Source organism: Oncorhynchus mykiss, chromosome 9 (assembly GCF_057628025.1).
Source record: "Oncorhynchus mykiss isolate SJ-2025 chromosome 9, ASM5762802v1, whole genome shotgun sequence".
In the NCBI taxonomy this organism is placed as follows: Eukaryota; Metazoa; Chordata; class Actinopteri; order Salmoniformes; family Salmonidae; genus Oncorhynchus; species Oncorhynchus mykiss.
This window is the reverse complement of record NC_143030.1, coordinates 16,485,427-16,505,140: the sequence shown is the minus strand read 5'-3', so window position 1 is coordinate 16,505,140 and position 19,714 is coordinate 16,485,427. Positions and strand designations below refer to the sequence as shown.

At 38.4% G+C, this 19,714-nt stretch overlaps 1 protein-coding gene across 1 annotated transcript; it reads right to left on the bottom strand.

The window, feature by feature from the left end:
- Positions 1 to 5,882: 5,882 nt before the first annotated feature.
- Positions 5,883 to 18,093, bottom strand: LOC118966141 (putative E3 ubiquitin-protein ligase TRIML1). The gene is made up of 8 exons (XM_090183657.1): positions 18,019 to 18,093; positions 16,264 to 16,344; positions 15,863 to 16,018; positions 15,511 to 15,558; positions 11,511 to 11,543; positions 10,401 to 10,433; positions 8,566 to 8,583; positions 5,883 to 7,014 (listed from the first exon to the last, which is right to left on the bottom strand). Exons 2-8 carry the CDS (start codon positions 16,331 to 16,333, stop codon positions 6,452 to 6,454), a joined length of 921 nt encoding a protein of 306 aa, XP_090039783.1. The 5' UTR covers positions 16,334 to 16,344; positions 18,019 to 18,093; the 3' UTR covers positions 5,883 to 6,451.
- Between the last annotated feature and the right edge of the window lie 1,621 nt (positions 18,094 to 19,714).

Here is a 19,714-nt window from a genome sequence, read left to right as displayed (position 1 = left end):
TATCTTTCCGACAGATAAGATCTAAACCAGGCCAGAACTTGTCCGTGTAGACCAATTTGGGTTTCCAATCTCTCCAAAAGAATGTGGTGATCGATGGTATCAAAAGCAGCACTAAGGTCTAGGAGCACGAGGACAGATGCAGAGCCTCGGTCCGATGCCATTAAAATGTCATTTACCACCTTCACAAGTGCCGTCTCAGTGCTATGATGGGGTCTAAAACCAGACTGAAGCATTTCGTATACATTGTTTGTCTTCAGGAAGGCAGTGAGTTGTTGCGCAACAGCCTTTTCTAAAATTTTTGAGAGGAATGGAAGATTCGATATAGGCCGATAGTTTTTTATATTTTCTGGGTCAAGGTTTGGCTTTTTCAAGAGAGGCTTTATTACTGCCACTTTTAATGAGTTTGGTACACATCCGGTGGATAGAGAGCCGTTTATTATGTTCAACATAGTAGGGCCAAGCACAGGAAGCAGCTCTTTCAGTAGTTTAGTTGGAATAGGGTCCAGTATGCAGCTTGAAGGTTTAGAGGCCATGATTATTTTCATCATTGTGTCAAGAGATATAGTACTAAAACACTTGAGTGTCTCTCTTGATCCTAGGTCCTGGCAGAGTTGTGCAGACTCAGGACAACTGAGCTTTGAAGGAATACGCAGATTTAAGGAAGAGTCCGTAATTTGCTTTCTAATAATCATAATCTTTTCCTCAAAGAAGTTCATGAATTTATCACTGCTAAAGTGAAAGTCATCCTCTCTTGGGGAATGCTGCTTTTTAGTTAGCTTTGCGACAGTATCAAAAAGGAATTTCGGATTGTTCTTATTTTCCTCAATTAAGTTAGAAAAATAGGATGATCGAGCAGCAGTAAGGGCTCTTCGGTACTGCACAGTACTGTCTTTCCAAGCTAGTCGGAAGACTTCCAGTTTGGTGTGGCGCCATTTCCGTTCCAATTTTCTGGAAGCTTGCTTCAGAGCTCGGGTATTTTCTGTGTACCAGGGAGCTAGTTTCTTATGAGAAATGTTTTTAGTTTTTAGGGGTGCAACTGCATCTAGGGTATTGCGCAAGGTTAAGTTGAGTTCCTCAGTTAGGTGGTTAACTGATTTTTGTCCTCTGGCGTCCTTGGGTAGGCAGAAGGAGTCTGGAAGGACATCAAGGAATCTTTGTGTTGTCTGTGAATTTATAGCACGACTTTTGATGATCCTTGGTTGGGGTCTGAGCAGATTATTTGTTGCAATTGCAAACGTAATAAAATGGTGGTCCGATAGTCCAGGATTATGAGGAAAAACATTAAGATCCACAACATTTATTCCATGGGACAAAACTAGGTCCAGCGTATGACTGTGACAGTGAGTGGGTCCAGAGACATGTTGGACAAAACCCACTGAGTCGATGATGGCTCCGAAAGCCTTTTGGAGTGGGTCTGTGGACTTTTCCATGTGAATATTAAAGTCACCAAAGATTAGAATATTATCCGCTATGACTACAAGGTCCGATAGGAATTCAGGGAACTCAGTGAGGAACGCTGTATATGGCCCAGGAGGCCTGTAAACAGTAGCTATAAAAAGTGATTGAGTAGGCTGCATAGATTTCATGACTAGAAGCTCAAAAGACGAAAACGTCATTTTTTTTTTTTTTTTTTTTTTTTATAATAAAAAAAAATAATAAAGTATGATGCCAAGGTACTTAAAATAAGACATCACCTGGAGCTTCTCCCCTGACACATAGACATCTGGCTCAGTAGCATCTGTTGCCCTCTTTGTGAAGAACATGCAAACAGTTTTTTTCACATTGAGATGCAAACACGAGTCACTGAGCCACTTTGTAACCTGGACCATTACAGTAGTGAGTTCTTGTGCAGCTTGTTGTTTGCTCTTTGCATGCACATATATCACTATATCATCTGCATACATTTTAACTTCAGACCCAGTACAGACATAAGGCAGATCATTAACGTACAGACTGAACAGGAGGGGCCCCAGTATTGACCCTTGGAGCATGCCCATGTAACAGTATATTTTTTAAACCGTCCCCTCGCCCATACCCGGGCGCGAACTAGGGACCTTCTGCACACATCAACAGTCACCCTCGAAGCATCGTTACCCATCGCTCCACAAAAGCCGCGGCCCTTGCAGAGCAAGGGGAACTACTACTTCAAGGTCTCAGAGCAAGTGACGTCACTGATTGAAACGCTATTTAGCGCCCACGCTAACTAAGCTAGCCGTTTCACATCCGTTACACTCACCCCCCTTTTGACCTTCCTCCTTTTTCCGCAGCAACCAGTAATCCGGGTCAACAGCATCAATGTAACAGTATAATTTTTAAACCGTCCCCTCGCCCATACCCGGGCGCGAACTAGGGACCTTCTGCACACATCAACAGTCACCCTCGAAGCATCGTTACCCATCGCTCCACAAAAGCCGCGGCCCTTGCAGAGCAAGGGGAACTACTACTTCAAGGTCTCAGAGCAAGTGACGTCACTGATTGAAACGCTATTTAGCGCCCACGCTAACTAAGCTAGCCGTTTCACATCCGTTACACCCACATCATAGCTAAGAGTGGGCGACAGCTCATTGCTCACTCTGACACACTGTGTTCTGCCTTCAAGGTATGATTTCATCCATCTCAAGGCATCAGCGAAAAAGTTGAACTTGGACAAATTTGTGATGAGAATCTCATGGTTAACAGTATTAAAAGCCTTCCTTAGGTCCAGAAACACAGCCCCAACAATGCCCCCTTTATCCATCTTGGACTTCACATTTTCCAGAAGAAAGCAGTTGGCCGTTTCTGTGGAGTGTTTCGAAAACACATCTTTGGCTTTAGAGTTATTTAGTGAGCTAATCATCTTGTTCACCTTTGACTCAGAAACCTCCCTTATGATGAAGACAGATTGAGTGTCATTTACTAGCACTGAGCCCAAGAATCCAGTGGAGGGGTTCTGTGTCAGTACCCTGACAGAGTGAAAAAAGTAGGAATTGAAGGCTATTGCTATTTCGACTGCATCCTGTGTTAGATTGTTATTCACCATGATTTCTAGTCTTTTTGCAGTGTTACTATGGTCTTTCCCTGTTAACTTTTTTAGATTCTCTCAGATCAATTTAGAATTTCCCTTTGCTTCACCAATTATGTTCATAAAAAAGTTTGCCTTGGCCTGTCTGATTTCCTTCATCACCTTATTTCTCAACATGGTAAACCTACGTCTGTCATGCTCTAATTTGGATCTTAGGGCTATTTTTAGAGCACAATCTCATTCTTTCATCAATTTCCAGATTTCTCCATTTAGCCAAGGAAGAGTGCTCTTATGGCCAGGTTTGGATTTGGTTTTCTTTAGGAAACCATTTATTGTAGTCTGGATTGTGGATAGAAAAACCTGACTATCAGCTTCCACGTCTGTATAGGACAAGAGATCATTCCAGTTAATTCCCTTAATTGCGTTTTCAAAATAGTTTAATTCACTCTTATGTATTCTTAGTTGATCCGGCTTTCTAACAGTAGAGAGGTTAAACCTGCTCTTACACAGATTTCTGGCTATACTGTAAGTGTCAGATTATGATCAGATAGCCCAGTAACCATATTGAATGATTTAGTCATTCTCTCTGGTTTATTACTGAACACCAAATCAATCTGTGTTTTAGAGCAACAAGTCACCCTGGTTGGCCCTTTAACTAGCTGTGTAAGGTCAAAGGTATTAGTGATCCGTTTGAGGGTTTTCCTACAAGACTTGTCTTCATAATTAATATTAAAATCTCCCATTAAGATGACCTCTTTCCCAAAATCACATTCCCTAAGCATGTTATTAAACTGATCAAAAAACACACTTTTGGTGGAAGGTGGCCTGTACATTCCAATAAGGGTAAAAGACATTTGGGGAGACAGTGTAACATTCAGGCCAATACATTCTAGTTCATTATCACATGACCACTCAATTTGTTTACATCGGATATGTTCTTTAATGTAAATCATCACACCCCCTCCTCTTCCTTCAGTCCTGTCTCTACTGAAAACATTGTAGCCAGGCACAATCAAAGCAGCATATGGAGAGGTTTTATGGAGCCATGTCTCTGAGAGGCAGAGGAAGTCAAGGTTGGAGTCTGTGAGTAGATGTTGAATTTGATCACTTTTTCGAATGGCACTACGAATGTTCAAGTGCCCCCCTAGTAGTCCCTTGGGCTTAGCTCGTGGGTCCCAGATGACTCGAGAGTGATTGACACATTGAAAAAAGTTACATTGTCTGTGTTTTCTGACGGCTGGGTTTAGGCCGTTTTGTTTAGTTTTGATTAGGGGCAGTTCGGTAGCACAATTAACACTCCCTCCCGCCTGCACTGGATGCGGGGAACTAATTAAAACAGCTTGCGTACCAGAAACAGAGTCAGGGATCGTATATAGCGACTCTGATATGTTTGAAGAGTCAAAATCTATCCTGGAGCCGGGTGAGTCGAGAGAAACCATGGGACCATAGCACTCACTCACTTCCACAGCGGCGACGACCAGTGGACGAGGCCATCCACTGCTTTCCACTCCGGTGAGTATCGCTGGCTCGGTGATGTTAGGCCCAGGATTGAGTTGCACATCCCCGGAGAGTAGGAGGGTAGTGAACAGGTAGTTTAACAGTTTCTGATAAATGTTGGACTTGTGTTTGTTTCGCCTAAGCGGTTCAGTGGAATAGGGAGCGAGGTAGACTTGGCCATTATTCAGAACATTATGGTATGCTGTGTACTGTCCTCTCCCGTGGAACGGTGAACCAATGTGTTTGGTGTTGATATTCTCCGGTAGTATACTGATTTTGTCATCCCAGCAAGGACGCACTGATTTCAACCTCCGAGAACTGTTAGTGTAAATAATGGAAGACGACAAAGTCATTGAAAAAAAAGGTAGAACCCAAAGCTTATCATAGACGATTAATTTAAAGCTGAAAATGTCAATCCTAAATTGTAGCTTTTACACGTGTTAGTTTTATAGTGTAGAATATACACTGAGTGTACAAAATATTAAGAACTTCGGAATTTTGCCCTCAGAACAGCCTCATTTCATGTCTACATGCTTCCCACAGTTGTGTCAAGTTGTCTGGATGTCTTTTGGGTGGTGGACCATAATTGATACACACGGGAAACTGTTGAGCATGAAAAACGCAGCAGCGCTGCAATTCTTGACACAAACCGTTGCACTTGGCACCTGCTACCATTCCCCATTCAAAGGCACTTAAATATTTTGTCTTGCCCATTCAACCTCTGAACGACGCACATACACAATCAATTGTCTCAAGGCTTCTTTAACCTGTCTCCTCCCCTTCATCTACACTGACTGAAGTGGATTTAACAAGTGACATCAATAAGGGGTCATATCTTTCCCCTGTTCAGGAAAGAGACACTCTTAATGTTTGTACACTCAGTGTTAATCTATTTAAATATAAAGTATTAGTTGTTTTTAGTACTGTATGACAATATAGAATAATTGACTCACTCACTGTAATTATGTGTTAAAAAAAGCTCTCACTCACTATACTCAATGCAGCAAAATATGTAAAAGTGTAACATTTTTGTTACAATAATAAAAGGCATTTTAAAATGTGTCATTAACTGATCAAAGTATTTGTATGTTAGTGGATATCTGTTTAATGGCCCAGAGGCCTCATTTGCAAAATATTATTCATTTTTACATGTCTCTGTAAGAGCATTTTAATTTATTTTTTTTAAATATGAGACAAATGTCCTTATAATAATGTCTACACCCATAAATAAAGTTGTGTTAGTCGCAAAAAAAGTTTTTTCGATTATTAATCAGAAAATGTCAGGCAGAATTTATGTAAATTCCATATTTGCATGTCAGGTTCATGATTTATAAATAGCATTGTTCTTGTAGATTTTTATATATGCACAATTTACAATCAAATCTGTGCGTGCAAACATTTTATTAATGAGGTCCCAGAATAGCAGTCTTTACATTGTAAAGGCCTCTGATGCAGAGTTGTGCTTACCAATGGCTGATTACAAACCTACCCAATCTATACATTGTTCTGTAAGAGCATGAACTGATTGATGCTCATGATCACAAGGAATAAACTGATACACATCCAAGTCTTAAAAGCAATATTACAGTCTTCACAAATCAATACATTGTACAGTATATGTGTATGAAGGGAGGCATAACATTACCTATGCATTATGCATGATTTATCTTATAATATCCTTGTGGTTTGAGAAAAACAACTGAAATAGCTGTCTATTATAATTCAAGTCATAGACAAAGAATAGAAAGTCAATGTGAGAAAGCAACACATTTCCATAATAAACTAAATGTTTCATACAATTTAAACAACTGCAAGCAAATGTGTAAATATTTCTGAAGTGACAATCATTAGTGATTGACCATCATTAGTGTAGTTAAGACCACTCGTGTTTAGCATTCCATCACAATAAAGTAGCCTATTGATTGATGTAGAGGTGATAATTTATGCTTTAGATTATTTTGATTTTTTACTTTCAATGGACAAAATTGTGATTGGATCTGCATCGTTATTCCAGGGTGAGAAAAGTGGGCGGACCTCATCCTCATAACTTGGTCCTTTGGTAAATGAGTAGATGAGTGACCTGTCTTCTGCATTGTAGAAAGTCACCTTCCCTTCCTGATAATCCACATAGATACCCACCCGGTGTAGAATTATTTCTTTATTGACATCATCATCATCATCATCTATGAATGCTGTAAAGTCTTTGCCATCGGAGATCCCGATTACCCAGAAGCCATTGGCTGGGCTGAGAACCAACTGTCCTTTCCTGTTAGCTGTTACCCTGGTAACACCAAGTACCCAGTCCTTTTTCGCCTTGACAGACACCTCCCAGTAGGCCCTCATAGCACGGCCCATACTGCCCAACACATATGGGGCCACATCAAAATGCTTGTCAATGTCATTCTTGTTAATCTCTGTCTGTGGTTCTTGTTTCTGCTTCACCCACTCCACAACTTTCCCATTGTGTGATATCTTCAGCTGAGAGTGAGCTGTTTTTCCATCTAGAATAACATCCACTGATAATAACAAAAAAAAGAGTCAACCAATTACGTCATAGTTGGTAAGATTTAAGGTACACATATTAGCTAGCCACTGATTTGTGGTTCACAAGTGTGTATATACATAGCTAATAAGGCCCTGAGTATGCCTTACTAGCCATATAATAGGCCTTAATCCAGTGTTTTCTTATTCAAACATACATTAAAGGGGCATGTAACGGCAGATTTCCTCCTCTTCGTCTGAAGAGGAGTAAGGATCGGACCAAGATGCGGCGTGGTAAGTGTTCATGGCGATTTTAATAACAAAAGCACTGAACACTATGAAATACAAAAACAATAAACTAATACGTGAAATAACCAAACCGAAACAGTACCATGTGGTGACAAACTTACACACGGAAACAAACACCCACAAACCAACACTGAAACCCAGGCTACCTAAATATGGTTCTCAATCAGGGACAACGATAAACAGCTGCCTTTGATTGAGAGCCATATCAGGCCAAACACAGAAATAGAAAAACATAGAAACACAAACAGACTGCCCACCCCAACTCACGCCCTGACCATACATAATAAAAACAAAACAAAGGAAATAAAGGTCAGAACGTGACAGGGCAGTGCAGTCAAAAAGTTGATTTCCTGTTTTGTTCATGATATTTCCGCTATATGAACTCAAAATAACACTCTGAAATTGTGAAAATTATGATGCCCTTTTAGTGTAAGAGCCTGTAGTTTCAGCCTGTTCGGGTAAAATTTAGTTTTTGTCCCACAGCATGACATCACAATCTGATCTGATTCTTATTATCATCTTATATTTGCATAATGTATCCTTCTGCTTTGAAGGGTCTAGCAAGGTAGGCTCTGAGTCTAGACGATCCAATCCACCAATCAACGCTGTTTATGTAACTATATTTACATTTGTATCATCATCAGAACTGATAATTTCATTGGTAAAACGAGTGTTAGGGAAATAAATGTTATATATATATATATATATATATATACACACAGTTATTTTCATGAAATAATCACATTTACCAGACATACAGTGATGCTTTGAAATAAAAAATAAAAACTGCACTCTTAAAACGTTCACTCTTAAAGAGCAAGTTAGATGAGATATAGAAGATGCTAGGAAGCTGTCTCAACATGGGACTAATAAGGGCATGGCAGCTTAAAATGTCTTTCCACATGCTAACCTCTCATCATTACCAATAACAGGGGAGGTTAGCATGTCTTGGAGGTATGATCTTTGACCCTCTGTAACTTTCTCACTCAACATTATTCACAATTCATTCAGGATTTTCCCTAATGGTAGCATCCACATTCATGTAGATATGTTTCAATTCATATTTGATTGTTATTTGTCATAAAAGTGACTCCAAAATTACAAAATACATAATTTACCATTAATTTATATTGTGCACAACATAATTTTGGTTGAAGATCTGATAATATTCAGTGTAAATAATTTGCAAAAATAGAGAAAATCAGAACAGGGGAAATACTTTTTCACAGCAGGGTTGAATATTTAGACATAGAAAGAATATGATTAAAGATGATTACCTTCATGTGAGCGCGGCTCTAGAAAAGAAAAGGAAACAGACAGGTTTAACATGTTTCAGTCTTATTATAGTACTGTGATTTGTTAACCCTATCAGTCCCAAGGCCGCAGCAAAAATCATCATTTTCCATTATCTGACTTTAATTTATCTTAATTTCTTGGATATAGGGGGCGCTACTTTAATTTTTGGATGAAAAACGTTCACGAAAAGATGCTCGACTATGCATATAATTGACAGCTTTGGAAAGAAAACCTTGTGACGTTTCCAAAACTGCAAAGATATTGTCTGTGAGTGCCACAGAACTGATGTTACAGGCGAAACCCAGATAAAGATCCAATCAGGAAGTGCCGCATTTTTTGAAACAGCCTCATGCCAATGACTCCTTATATGGCTGTGAAGCAGCTAGGAGTCAGCTTACGTTTTCCACGTTTTCCCCAACGTGTCTGCAGCATTGTGACATCTTTTTAGGCATTTCCATTGGAGAATGGCTTTTAGAGACCATATAGGGCGAGTGGACGCATGGTGTCTCCCGGAGAAAACTTTGCGTAAAATACTGAGGTAGCCATTTTTCCAATAGTTTCTTATGAGAAACCAACTGCCTCCACGGATATATTATTGAATACAAAATGTTAAAAACAATTTGAGGATGGATCCTAAACAACGTTTGCCGTGTTTCTGTCGATATTATGGAGAACATTTTGAAAAAAGTTTGGCGTTATAGTTGAAGTATTTTCGGTCGATTTCTCAACCAAGCAGGATAAAGAAACGTGACGTTTTTCGCCTCCAAAAATATTATTTTTGGAAAAAAGGCACATTTGCTATCTAACTGGGAGTCTCCTGAGTGAAAGCATCTGAAGTTCTTCAAAGGTAAATTATTTAATTTGGTTGCTTTTCTTATTTTTGTGAAAATGTTGCCTGCTGCCAGCCCAGCCTAGCATAGCTTTATGCCATGCTAAACTTACACAAATGCTTGTCTAGCGTTGGCTGTAACGCATATTTTGAAAATCTGAGATGACAGTGTTGTTAACAAAAGGCTAAGCTTGTGTTTCAATATATTTATTTCATTTCATTTGCGATTTTCATGAATAGGAAACGTTGTGTTATGGTAATGAGCTTGAGGCTATGATTACGCTCCCGGATACGGGATTGCGACGCTAGAGGTTAATGTCCAACACTTATATTTAGTCTCACGATTAAGTGTTTTACCATTTCCTTTTCATGACAACCAGGGCTACAAATAGAACACAAAACAATTTGACATAAACAGTTGCACTCATGAGTTGTATTGACAAATGTCAATAATAAAAAAAAGGTCAGCCAAAACAACAACCTGATCAAATATATGTATATGAATGCTGTATGTACAGAAATGGTTTGCTCACAAGGAAATGGATATCCAACTAGTCAGTGACAACTGTGTAGAGTTTGAAGTTTGTGACAGAAACTATGTGAGCTTATTACAGTGTTATAGACACTATGTCCTGGGATTTCCTATGATGTTCACTGTAGAACAACCCTTTACCTTCTAACAATTATTGTGTAGCTTGTGAGGTCATAGAGCAAAACATGTTACATGTGCATGTTTGTGAGAGTCTCAGATTTTCAACCCTGGCCCCGGGCCCCTTCGGGACCTGCCCTTGTCTCATCAACACTGCTCTAGCTCAGCCCCCGTTAATCACACAGACTAATGGTTGGTATTTACAGATGTGGAAGAAACAATCAAGGAGTTTAAAAGGGGTTAGAAGTCCAAAATGTGTCAGTGATATGGTGGGACTCATTGGGTTAAGTTAATGTATGTATCGTAAATACAATGGTTAATACTGATTAGCACATTACCATTATGTGGGAGGTCCAAATTCGTATTCGTATCTGGAAAAAATACAATACAATTAGAACATAATAAAAATACATTAGAAAAGTAATACATCTCACAATTCACTCTTATTCTAGTACTGTTATTTATTTTGTAAACTGTACTTGAAACAGATTCATTTCTGGTTGACTGTTGCTTATTCAAGATGTTCTTCATTGAAGTGTCCTGTGACAAAAGGATTATTTCCTATTGATATCAGCATGGTTAAGTAACCTTCATTTAGCCTCATCTTTCATTGAAACTGCCTTAGGCATCTTGGGATGGGGAGAGATATTTGTGTCTGTAATGGCAGTATATCCATCCATGTGACCAACTGAAAATATACAGTACCAGTCAAAAGTATGAACACATCTACTAATTCAAGGGTTTTTCTTTATTTGTACTATTTTCTACATGTAGTCAATTAGTGAAGACATCTAAACTATGAAATAACACATATGAAATCATGTAGTAACCAAAAAAAGTGTTTTAAAAAATGAAAATATATTTGAATATTTGAGATTCTTCAAAGTAGCCACCCTTTGCCTTGATGACAGCTTTGCATACTTTTGCCATTCTCTCAACCAACTTCACCTGGAATACTTTTCCAACAGTCTTGAAGGAGTTCCAGTTTGCTCACAAGGAAATGGATATCCAACTAGTCAGTTACAACTGTGTGGAGTTTGAAGTTTGTGACAGAAACTATGTGAGCTTATTACAGTGTTATAGACACTATGTCCTGGGATTTCCTAGGATGTTCATTGTAGAACAACCCCTTATCTTCTAACAACTCTTATGTAGCTTGTGAGGTCATAGAGCAAAACATGTTACACGTGCATGTTTGTGAGAGTCTCAGATTTTCAACCCTGGCCCCGGGCCCCTTCGGGACCTGCCCTTGTCTCATCAACACTGCTCTAGCTCAGCCCCCGTTAATCACACAGACTAATGGTTGGTATTTACAGATGTGGAAGAAACAATCAAGGAGTTTAAAAGGGGTTAGAAGTCCAAAATGTGTCAGTGATATGGTGGGACTCATTGGGTTAAGTTAATGTATGTATCGTAAATACAATGGTTAATACTGATTAGCACATTACCATTATGTGGGAGGTCCAAATTCATATTCCTATCTGAAAAAAATACAATACAATTAGAACACATAAAAAAATATGAAAAAAGTAATACATCTCACAATTCACTCTTATTCTAGTACTGTTATTTATTTTGTAAACTGTACTTGAAACAGATTCATTTCTGGTTGACTGTTGCTTATTCAAGATGTTCTTCATTGAAGTGTCCTGTGACAAAAGGATTATTTCCTATTGATATCAGCATGGTTAAGTAACCTTCATTTAGCCTCATCTTTCATTGAAACTGCCTTAGGCATCTTGGGATGGGGAGAGATATTTTTGTCTGTAATGGCAGTATATCCATGTGACCAACTGAAAATATAGAGTACCGGTCAAAAGTTTGAACACACCTACTAATTCAAGGGTTTTTCTTTATTTGTACTAGTTTCTACATTGTAGAATAATAGTGAAGACATCTAAACTATGAAACAACACATATGGAATCATGTAGTAACCAAAAAAGTATTAAACAAATCAAAAGATATTGTATATTTGAGATTCTTCAAAGTAGCCACCCTTTGCCTTGATGACAGCTTTGCACACTTTTGCCATTCTCTCAACCAGCTTCACATGGAATTATTTTTCACCAGTCTTGAAGGAGTTCCTACATATTCTGAGCACTTGTTGGCTACTTTTTCTTCACTCTGCGGTCCATCTCATCCCTAACCATCTCAATCGATTGAGGTCAGGTGATTGTGGAGGCCAGGTAACTCCATCACTCCCCTTGGTCAAATAGTCCTTACACAGACTGGAGGTGTGTTTTGGGTCATTGTCCTGTTGAAAAACAAATGATAGTCCCAGAAAGTGCAAAATAGATGGGATGGCAATTCGCTGCAGAATGCTGTGGTAGCCATGCTGGTTAAGTGTACCTTGAATTCTAAATGAATCACCAGCAAAGCACCCCCACACCTCCTCCTCCTCCATGCTTCACGGTAGGAACCACACATGCGGAGATCATCCGTTCACCTACTCTGCATCTCATAAAGAAAGACATGCCGGTTGGAACCAAAAATCTATGTTCATTGCTCGTGTTTCTTGGCCCAAGCAAGTCTATTATTCTTATGGGTGTCCTTTAATAGTGATTTCTTTGCAGCAAATTGACCACGAAGGCCTGATTCACACAGTCTCCTCTGAACAGGTGATGTTTTGATGTGTCTGTTACTTGAACTCTGTGAGGCATTTATTTGGGCTGCGTGGCAGTTGTACTTAACTCAGTTATCCTCTGCAGCAGAGGTAACTCTGTGTCTTCCTTTCCTGTGGCAGTCTTCATGATAGACTGTTTTATGTTAGCGCCTGATGGTTTTTTGCAACTGCACTTGATGAAACTTTCAACGTTTTTGACTGACCTTCATGTCTTAAAGTAATGATGGACTGTCATTAGTCTTTGCTTATTTGAGCTGTTCTTGCCATAATATCGACTTGGTCTTTGACCAAATAGGGCTATCTTCTGTATACCACTCCTACCTTTCACAACTCAACTGATTGGCTCAAACGCAATAAGAAGAAAAAAAATCTACAAATTAACTTTTAACAAGGAGGCAATGTTGATTGAAATGCATTCATGAACTTGGTTGAGAGAATGCCAAGAGTGTGGAAAGCTGTCATCAAGGCAAAGGGTGGCTACTTTGAAGAATCTCAAAAGTAAATTATACTGATTTATTTAACACTTTCTTGGTTACTACAGGATTCCAAATGTGTTATTTAATTGTGTTGATTTCTTCTCTATTATTCTACAATGTAGAAAATAGTAAACATAGAAAAACCCTTAAATGAGTTGATGTGTCCAAACTTTTGACTGGTACTGTATAACCAAACCAAAAAAACATGTTTTTTATTTGAAGGTAAACATACACAGTACATCTTCTCACATCACATGTTTGTTGAATACTCAATTCTAAATTACTGAAGGGCAGTCCACTGTGCATTTATAATCTTTTACTGCATTGGGCTATATCAGGGTCACGCAGAGTCTTTCTTGGTAGTCTTAAACAAATCTACTTTGAATGAAAAGTATAAACCTCATATACAGTGCCTTGCGAAAGTATTCGGCCCCCTTGAACTTTGCGACCTTTTGCCACATTTCAGGCTTCAAACATAAAGATATAAAACTGTATTTTTTTGTGAAGAATCAACAAAAAGTGGGACACAATCATGAAGTGGAACGACATTTATTGGATATTTCAAACTTTTTTAACAAATCAAAAACTGAAAAATTGGGCGTGCAAAATTATTCAGCCCCCTTAAGTTAATACCTTGTAGCGCCACCTTTTGTTGCGATTACAGCTGTAAGTCGCTTGGGGAATGTCTCTATCAGTTTTGCACATCGAGAGACTGACATTTTTTCCCATTCCTCCTTGCAAAACAGCTCGAGCTCAGTGAGGTTGGATGGAGAGCATTTGTGAACAGCAGTTTTCAGTTGTTTCCACAGATTCTCGATTGGATTCAGGACTGGACTTTGACTTGGCCATTCTAACACCTGGATATGTTTATTTTTGAACCATTCCATTGTAGATTTTGCTTTATGTTTTGGATCATTGTCTTGTTGGAAGACAAATCTCCGTCCCAGTCTCAGGTCTTTTGCAGACTCCATCAGGTTTTCTTCCAGAATGGTCCTGTATTTGGCTCCATCCATCTTCCCATCAATTTTAACCATCTTCCCTGTCCCTGCTGAAGAAAAGCAGGCCCAAACCATGATGCTGCCACCACCATGTTTGACAGTGGGGATGGTGTGTTCAGGGTGATGAGCTGTGTTGCTTTTACGCCAAACATAACGTTTTGCATTGTTGCCAAAAAGTTCAATTTTGGTTTCATCTGACCAGAGCACCTTCTTCCACATGTTTGGTGTGTCTCCCAGGTGGCTTGTGGCAAACTTTAAACGACACTTTTTATGGATATCTTTAAGAAATGGCTTTCTTCTTGCCACTCTTCCATAAAGGCCAGATTTGTGCAATATACGACTGATTGTTGTCCTATGGACAGAGTCTCCCACCTCAGCTGTAGATCTCTGCAGTTCATCCAGAGTGATCATGGGCCTCTTGGCTGCATCTCTGATCAGTCTTCTCCTTGTATGAGCTGAAAGTTTAGAGGGACGGCCAGGTCTTGGTAGATTTGCAGTGGTCTGATACTCCTTCCATTTCAATATTATCGCTTGCACAGTGCTCCTTGGGATGTTTAAAGCTTGGGAAATCTTTTTGTATCCAAATCCGGCTTTAAACTTCTTCACAACAGTATCTCGGACCTGCCTGGTGTGTTCCTTGTTCTTCATGATGCTCTCTGCGCTTTTGACGGACCTCTGAGACTATCACAGTGCAGGTGCATTTAAACGGAGACTTGATTACACACAGGTGGATTGTATTTATCATCATTAGTCATTTAGGTCAACATTGGATCATTCAGAGATCCTCACTGAACTTCTGGAGAGAGTTTGCTGCACTGAAAGTAAAGGGGCTGAATAATTTTGCACGCCCAATTTTTCAGTTTTTGAATTGTTAAAAAAGTTTGAAATATCCAATAAATGTCGTTCCACTTCATGATTGTGTCCCACTTGTTGTTGATTCTTCACAAAAAAATACAGTTTTATATCTTTATGTTTGAAGCCTGAAATGTGGCAAAAGGTCGCAAAGTTCAAGGGGGCCGAATACTTTCGCAAGGCACTGTACATGGTTATGGGCTTTTAAAAAAGAAGACCTGTACCATGGCAGATATAAAACGTATTCAATTTTGGGTTTGCATTCCAATATTACACTTTATATACATCACAGAAGACTGAAATATAACTAAACCATTTGACATAGAAACACCAGATTTCGGTTTTTGTTATGAATGTTTATTCATTATGAAATTATAAAAAATATGAATAACATTCCACTCATGAGGCCAGTAGAGAGCGATTTGGTCATTTGACTGCAGGAAAGGGCTGCAGAAGCAACGTAACATTTTAGCCATACATTCAAAATTGGTCACTCACCGTCTCCTCCAATGACATTAAATCTTCCCAGCAGCTTTTGATTTGCATCTGTTAAAAATGACAACACATGTCATTTAAGTGTATCCTTTTCTAAAGTAATTTTTTTAAGATAAACTGGGAATTTTATATTTTTTACTAATATTATGATTGTCTGCTTGTTTCATATCTGCAAAAGAGTTGAAAAAGCTGTCAGTTTTAATTTAAGGGTATTTCCACTACTTTATTACCTCATAGTCTAAACATGCTGAAGATAATGAAAATTATGTTAAAAAGTAATGTGGTGGGATTCCCTGATTTAAGTGATAAATCTATTGTTTTAAAAAGTAATAAAGTATAATGAATTAAGCTTTACCTCCACAGCACTTATACCATACCAAGAAAACCACTCCCAGGATAATAATGATCCCAAATGTAACACATCCAGCAAACCACACAGTGCAATTCAAACCATACAGTGTACTGGTTGACTCGCAAGTTGATTGCCTCTCAGTCTCTGTTCCATCTGCAACTGCAATAGTTAATCAGAATTAGGTCTTGAACTCAACATTTAAATACGTGTCCTCTTTGTTAGAAAATAAACAATCTCTCAGCTGTTGATTAAAATAAGTGGTGTGGGACATGATATGTTGTTTTTTGATGTTGCTTTATGGTTCAAATGGAGACTGACAACCAACATTTGGACATGTGGTACCTAGATGAATGACTTAGTCTGCCCTCATAGCCCTTCCTTATACTTTACTATGAGCTTATTACCTGGAGCAGATGAACAGGCAAAAAAGATAAGGAATGTTACCAAACAGATATGCTGGATCAAAGGTCCCATGATGCACCTGCCTGGGAACATAAAAACATGACCTGCATCAAGATTATTAAACGAATGTTGTAAAATAATAAGTATGGATAGCATTCCTTTATTTTACAAATACTCTTTCAACAAAATCTTTGTCAACAAGTTTACTCAGATATACTTTTGTGCCAGTACTTCAATGCTTAATTTGAGCCAGAACCTGTCAGAAGAGGATCCGGCACCTCTCCATTTTGGACTGTTTTGTTTGGAACATAATTGGCCGGATCCAATACCTATCGTGGCATGACAAATCATTTATAAATAAAAGCTATCGAATATCATTCGATTTGCCTCCTCTTTAATATTCCTTTCGCCACAAATAACGTCATGTGAAAAAGTAGATTTTCAGACCGGGCCTAATATCATATGAGTTGATTTGGGTTGGGCCGGCCCGGGTTTATGGTTTTCGCAGCATTGTAACCATATATGTTTAAGACCAACGCGTGGTTGTGTGAGAAGCGCGCCAGTATCTCTCACATAACTGGAATGAGATTAACTTTCTATGAACTCTCTCCCTCTCTGCCCTGGTAGACATGAGCCTGCAACTCTCATTTCTCCAGCATTGCACTTCATCATTTATTTCCGTATAGAATCACAGCTGCGCGAAGGTTTCTGGGGGAACTGCAGTACCACAGCCTGGCAGTACACCTGATACATTGAAATACATTTGCCAAAGTTATATAATTACCTCTGGCTGTTCAGAAATAAATGAAATCATTCAGAATAGCCCACTACACAAAGAGAAGGCCTATAATTTAGCCACATAGGTTAAATAGTTTAATTTAGCCTAGTTGTGGATTGTAGCCCAATAATAAGGCATAGCCTACAGTCGGGAACGCATGGCAAATCGGTCAGTGAAAAAACAGCATGCAGACAAAACATTTCATATACAAATGAAAGAATACAGGTTGAAAAGCTACGACTCCTGATGAAAAGAGAAGACTCTATGCTGTAGGCCACCAAAATATTTGATCAACTTGAAAATATATTTTACAAAAGAAAGAGAGAGGGAGATAAGTTTTTGTGAACTGCGCATCATTGGGTGAGTCAGTGAATCTGGAAAGCATTTTTAGGACTATAATATCCTCATATTGTAGCCTACAACTATTGTAGGTTAAATTGCATTTAACTTTTATTTAACCTAGGTGTAGGCTATTGATGGATTCAAGACAAGGTCGTTTTTATTGATCTCAGTTTGTCAGTGTCAAAGTAACCTGCCATTTTGATCAGTTGTGCGATATTAAAAATGTGATTCTGACAAAGTCTCCGGTCAAGTAAAATGACGTAGAATTGCATGATATGCATTTTTAAAAGGCCAACATTTTCCCGGACCGTAGGTTACAAAAAATGTTCCCCATTTGTTCAATTTCTGTAAGTGCCTCTACTCTACTGCTCAATGCCACTGCGAAAATGCGATGATATGCATGAAATGCTTTATGACAAAGGTGTTGTTTTCCCCTCATGCGTGCGGGTATCTCAGAACTCCCCAGTTCAGCCCCCTCTACCACTCACTTTTTGTGGTTCACTATGAACCAGAGTAATATACAATTAAACCATCAAGACATTTGAAAGCATTATTAAATGTAAGTTACATATCACATTATTTCGCAATAGATAAAGACACGCTTTTAGAAATGAATTAATTCACTAGAATCTCTTACCTGAATGCAGATAACAGAGTACGGAGCTATAACGGAGTTTCAGATATGAAATAAACGTTATTTTCTCCCCAGAGCTTCTTGTAACAATGAGAGTAGTGTTTAACCACACCTACTGTGGACTTTGACGCTCAAAGGTTCAGAGGCTCCATCTAGAGGTTTCTTTCAGCAGTACACGTTAAAACAGGATTGGCCATACAACTGTAATTAAATGTTTAACAATGGCCCTCTTCACATTTAACAAATAATTTAATTACATAAAAATCGCAGATACTGAAAAGTTATGCTGAAAAAGTGCATTATTATAGCAAAAAATTATGCCTTCAAGCTTCCACTAAAGAGATACAACTTCCACTTTGATTTTGGCTGAACTATGCCTCTTTTAACCTCCCCAAGAGCATAAAATCACTAGGTGTTGTTAAGTGTTGAACTAGGGTTGCTATAGCAACAAGATGATCTACTTTATTTATTTATTTTTCTGTTGCTTGCCTCACTTAATAAACAAATGAAGAAATCTGTTCAACATTTAATACCATGTGTATGGCCTTATGGCCAAACAGATGCAGTACACTCTGACTGGCAAAGTAACACAATCACGTAAATGTCCAACATTTCGTCTTTGCTTATTTCATATGTCTGTTAACATGGAAGTACGCTAATCACTCAAGGAGAAGTAATTAGTGTTCAGTAATGCTTTCTATTGTCAGAAATGTAAGAGTTGTCATTTTAAATTATTCTTCCTCTTGCAAAACCTGTTAAATAATTTAAAAAATATATGTATTTAATTTATGCAAGCAGAATTTGGAATGTACTGTAATGAAACAGCAGGGAGCAGGTCTCGAACCCTCGACCTTCGAGCCCGAAGTCCGGAGCGCTATCTACTGTGCAGCAAAAGCATGTTCAAGCGGTAGAGTCGATTTCCACGCTTATAAACACAGGGTCGTTACAGTACATTGTCATCTGTAGATAAGATACACATTTCCTGTTCCTTTATTGATTATTTTGGTTTAGTGTGGCCTGTGATAGTTCTCAGAGCTTGAGGGGTTTATTAAATGCTAGATATGTACAGGCACAGACTGTTTGAACTAGCATGTCGGTAGAAATATCTCTAATAAAAATATGGGTCAATATATTGTGTCAAGTCTCTGGCCAACTAGCTTTCATTCTTGGTCATTGTAAAGATTATTATCTTCACAATGACCAAGATAGTATTTTTAATGTGATGGATGATTATCAAATGTGTCAAAACAACTACATACAACCAGTAGAAGGTAGTTGTTTCTCTCAATCCTAGTCATCAATAGATCAAACACAGGGTCGATAATGTACTACATCCAGATACCAAATAACATCTTGTATTTTTCACAAATAAACGCTTGTTTAACGTCACACACAAACTACTGAAATAATTTATGTATAAAATGTTTGTTTTTTTACCCTCATGTAAACTAGCCAAGTCAGTTAAGAACAAATTCTTATTTTCAATGATGTCCTAGGAACAGTGGGTTAACTGCCTTGTTCAGTGGTAGAAAAACTGATTTTTACCTGGACCTTGATCTCTCTTTTAACATATCAATACTGTTTCGAGGACCGATTTTTTCCATCTACGTAACATTGCAAAAATCAGAAACTTTCTGTCCAAAAATTATGCAGAAAATGAATCCATGCTTTTTTGCTACTTCTATGTTAGACTACTGCA

Excerpts from the sequence above, each read along its gene's own strand:
- LOC118966141 (XM_090183657.1), bottom strand. The coding sequence starts at position 16,333 with ATGGGACCTTTGATCCAGCATATCTGTTTGGTAACATTCCTTATCTTT. Across the intron at positions 15,559-15,862 it reads ATGGTATAAGTGCTGTGGAG|ATGCAAATCAAAAGCTGCTG; the intron begins GTAAAGCTTAAT and ends CATTTTTAACAG. Across the intron at positions 10,434-11,510 it reads TTTGGACCTCCCACATAATG|ATACGAATACGAATTTGGAC; the intron begins GTAATGTGCTAA and ends TATTTTTTCCAG.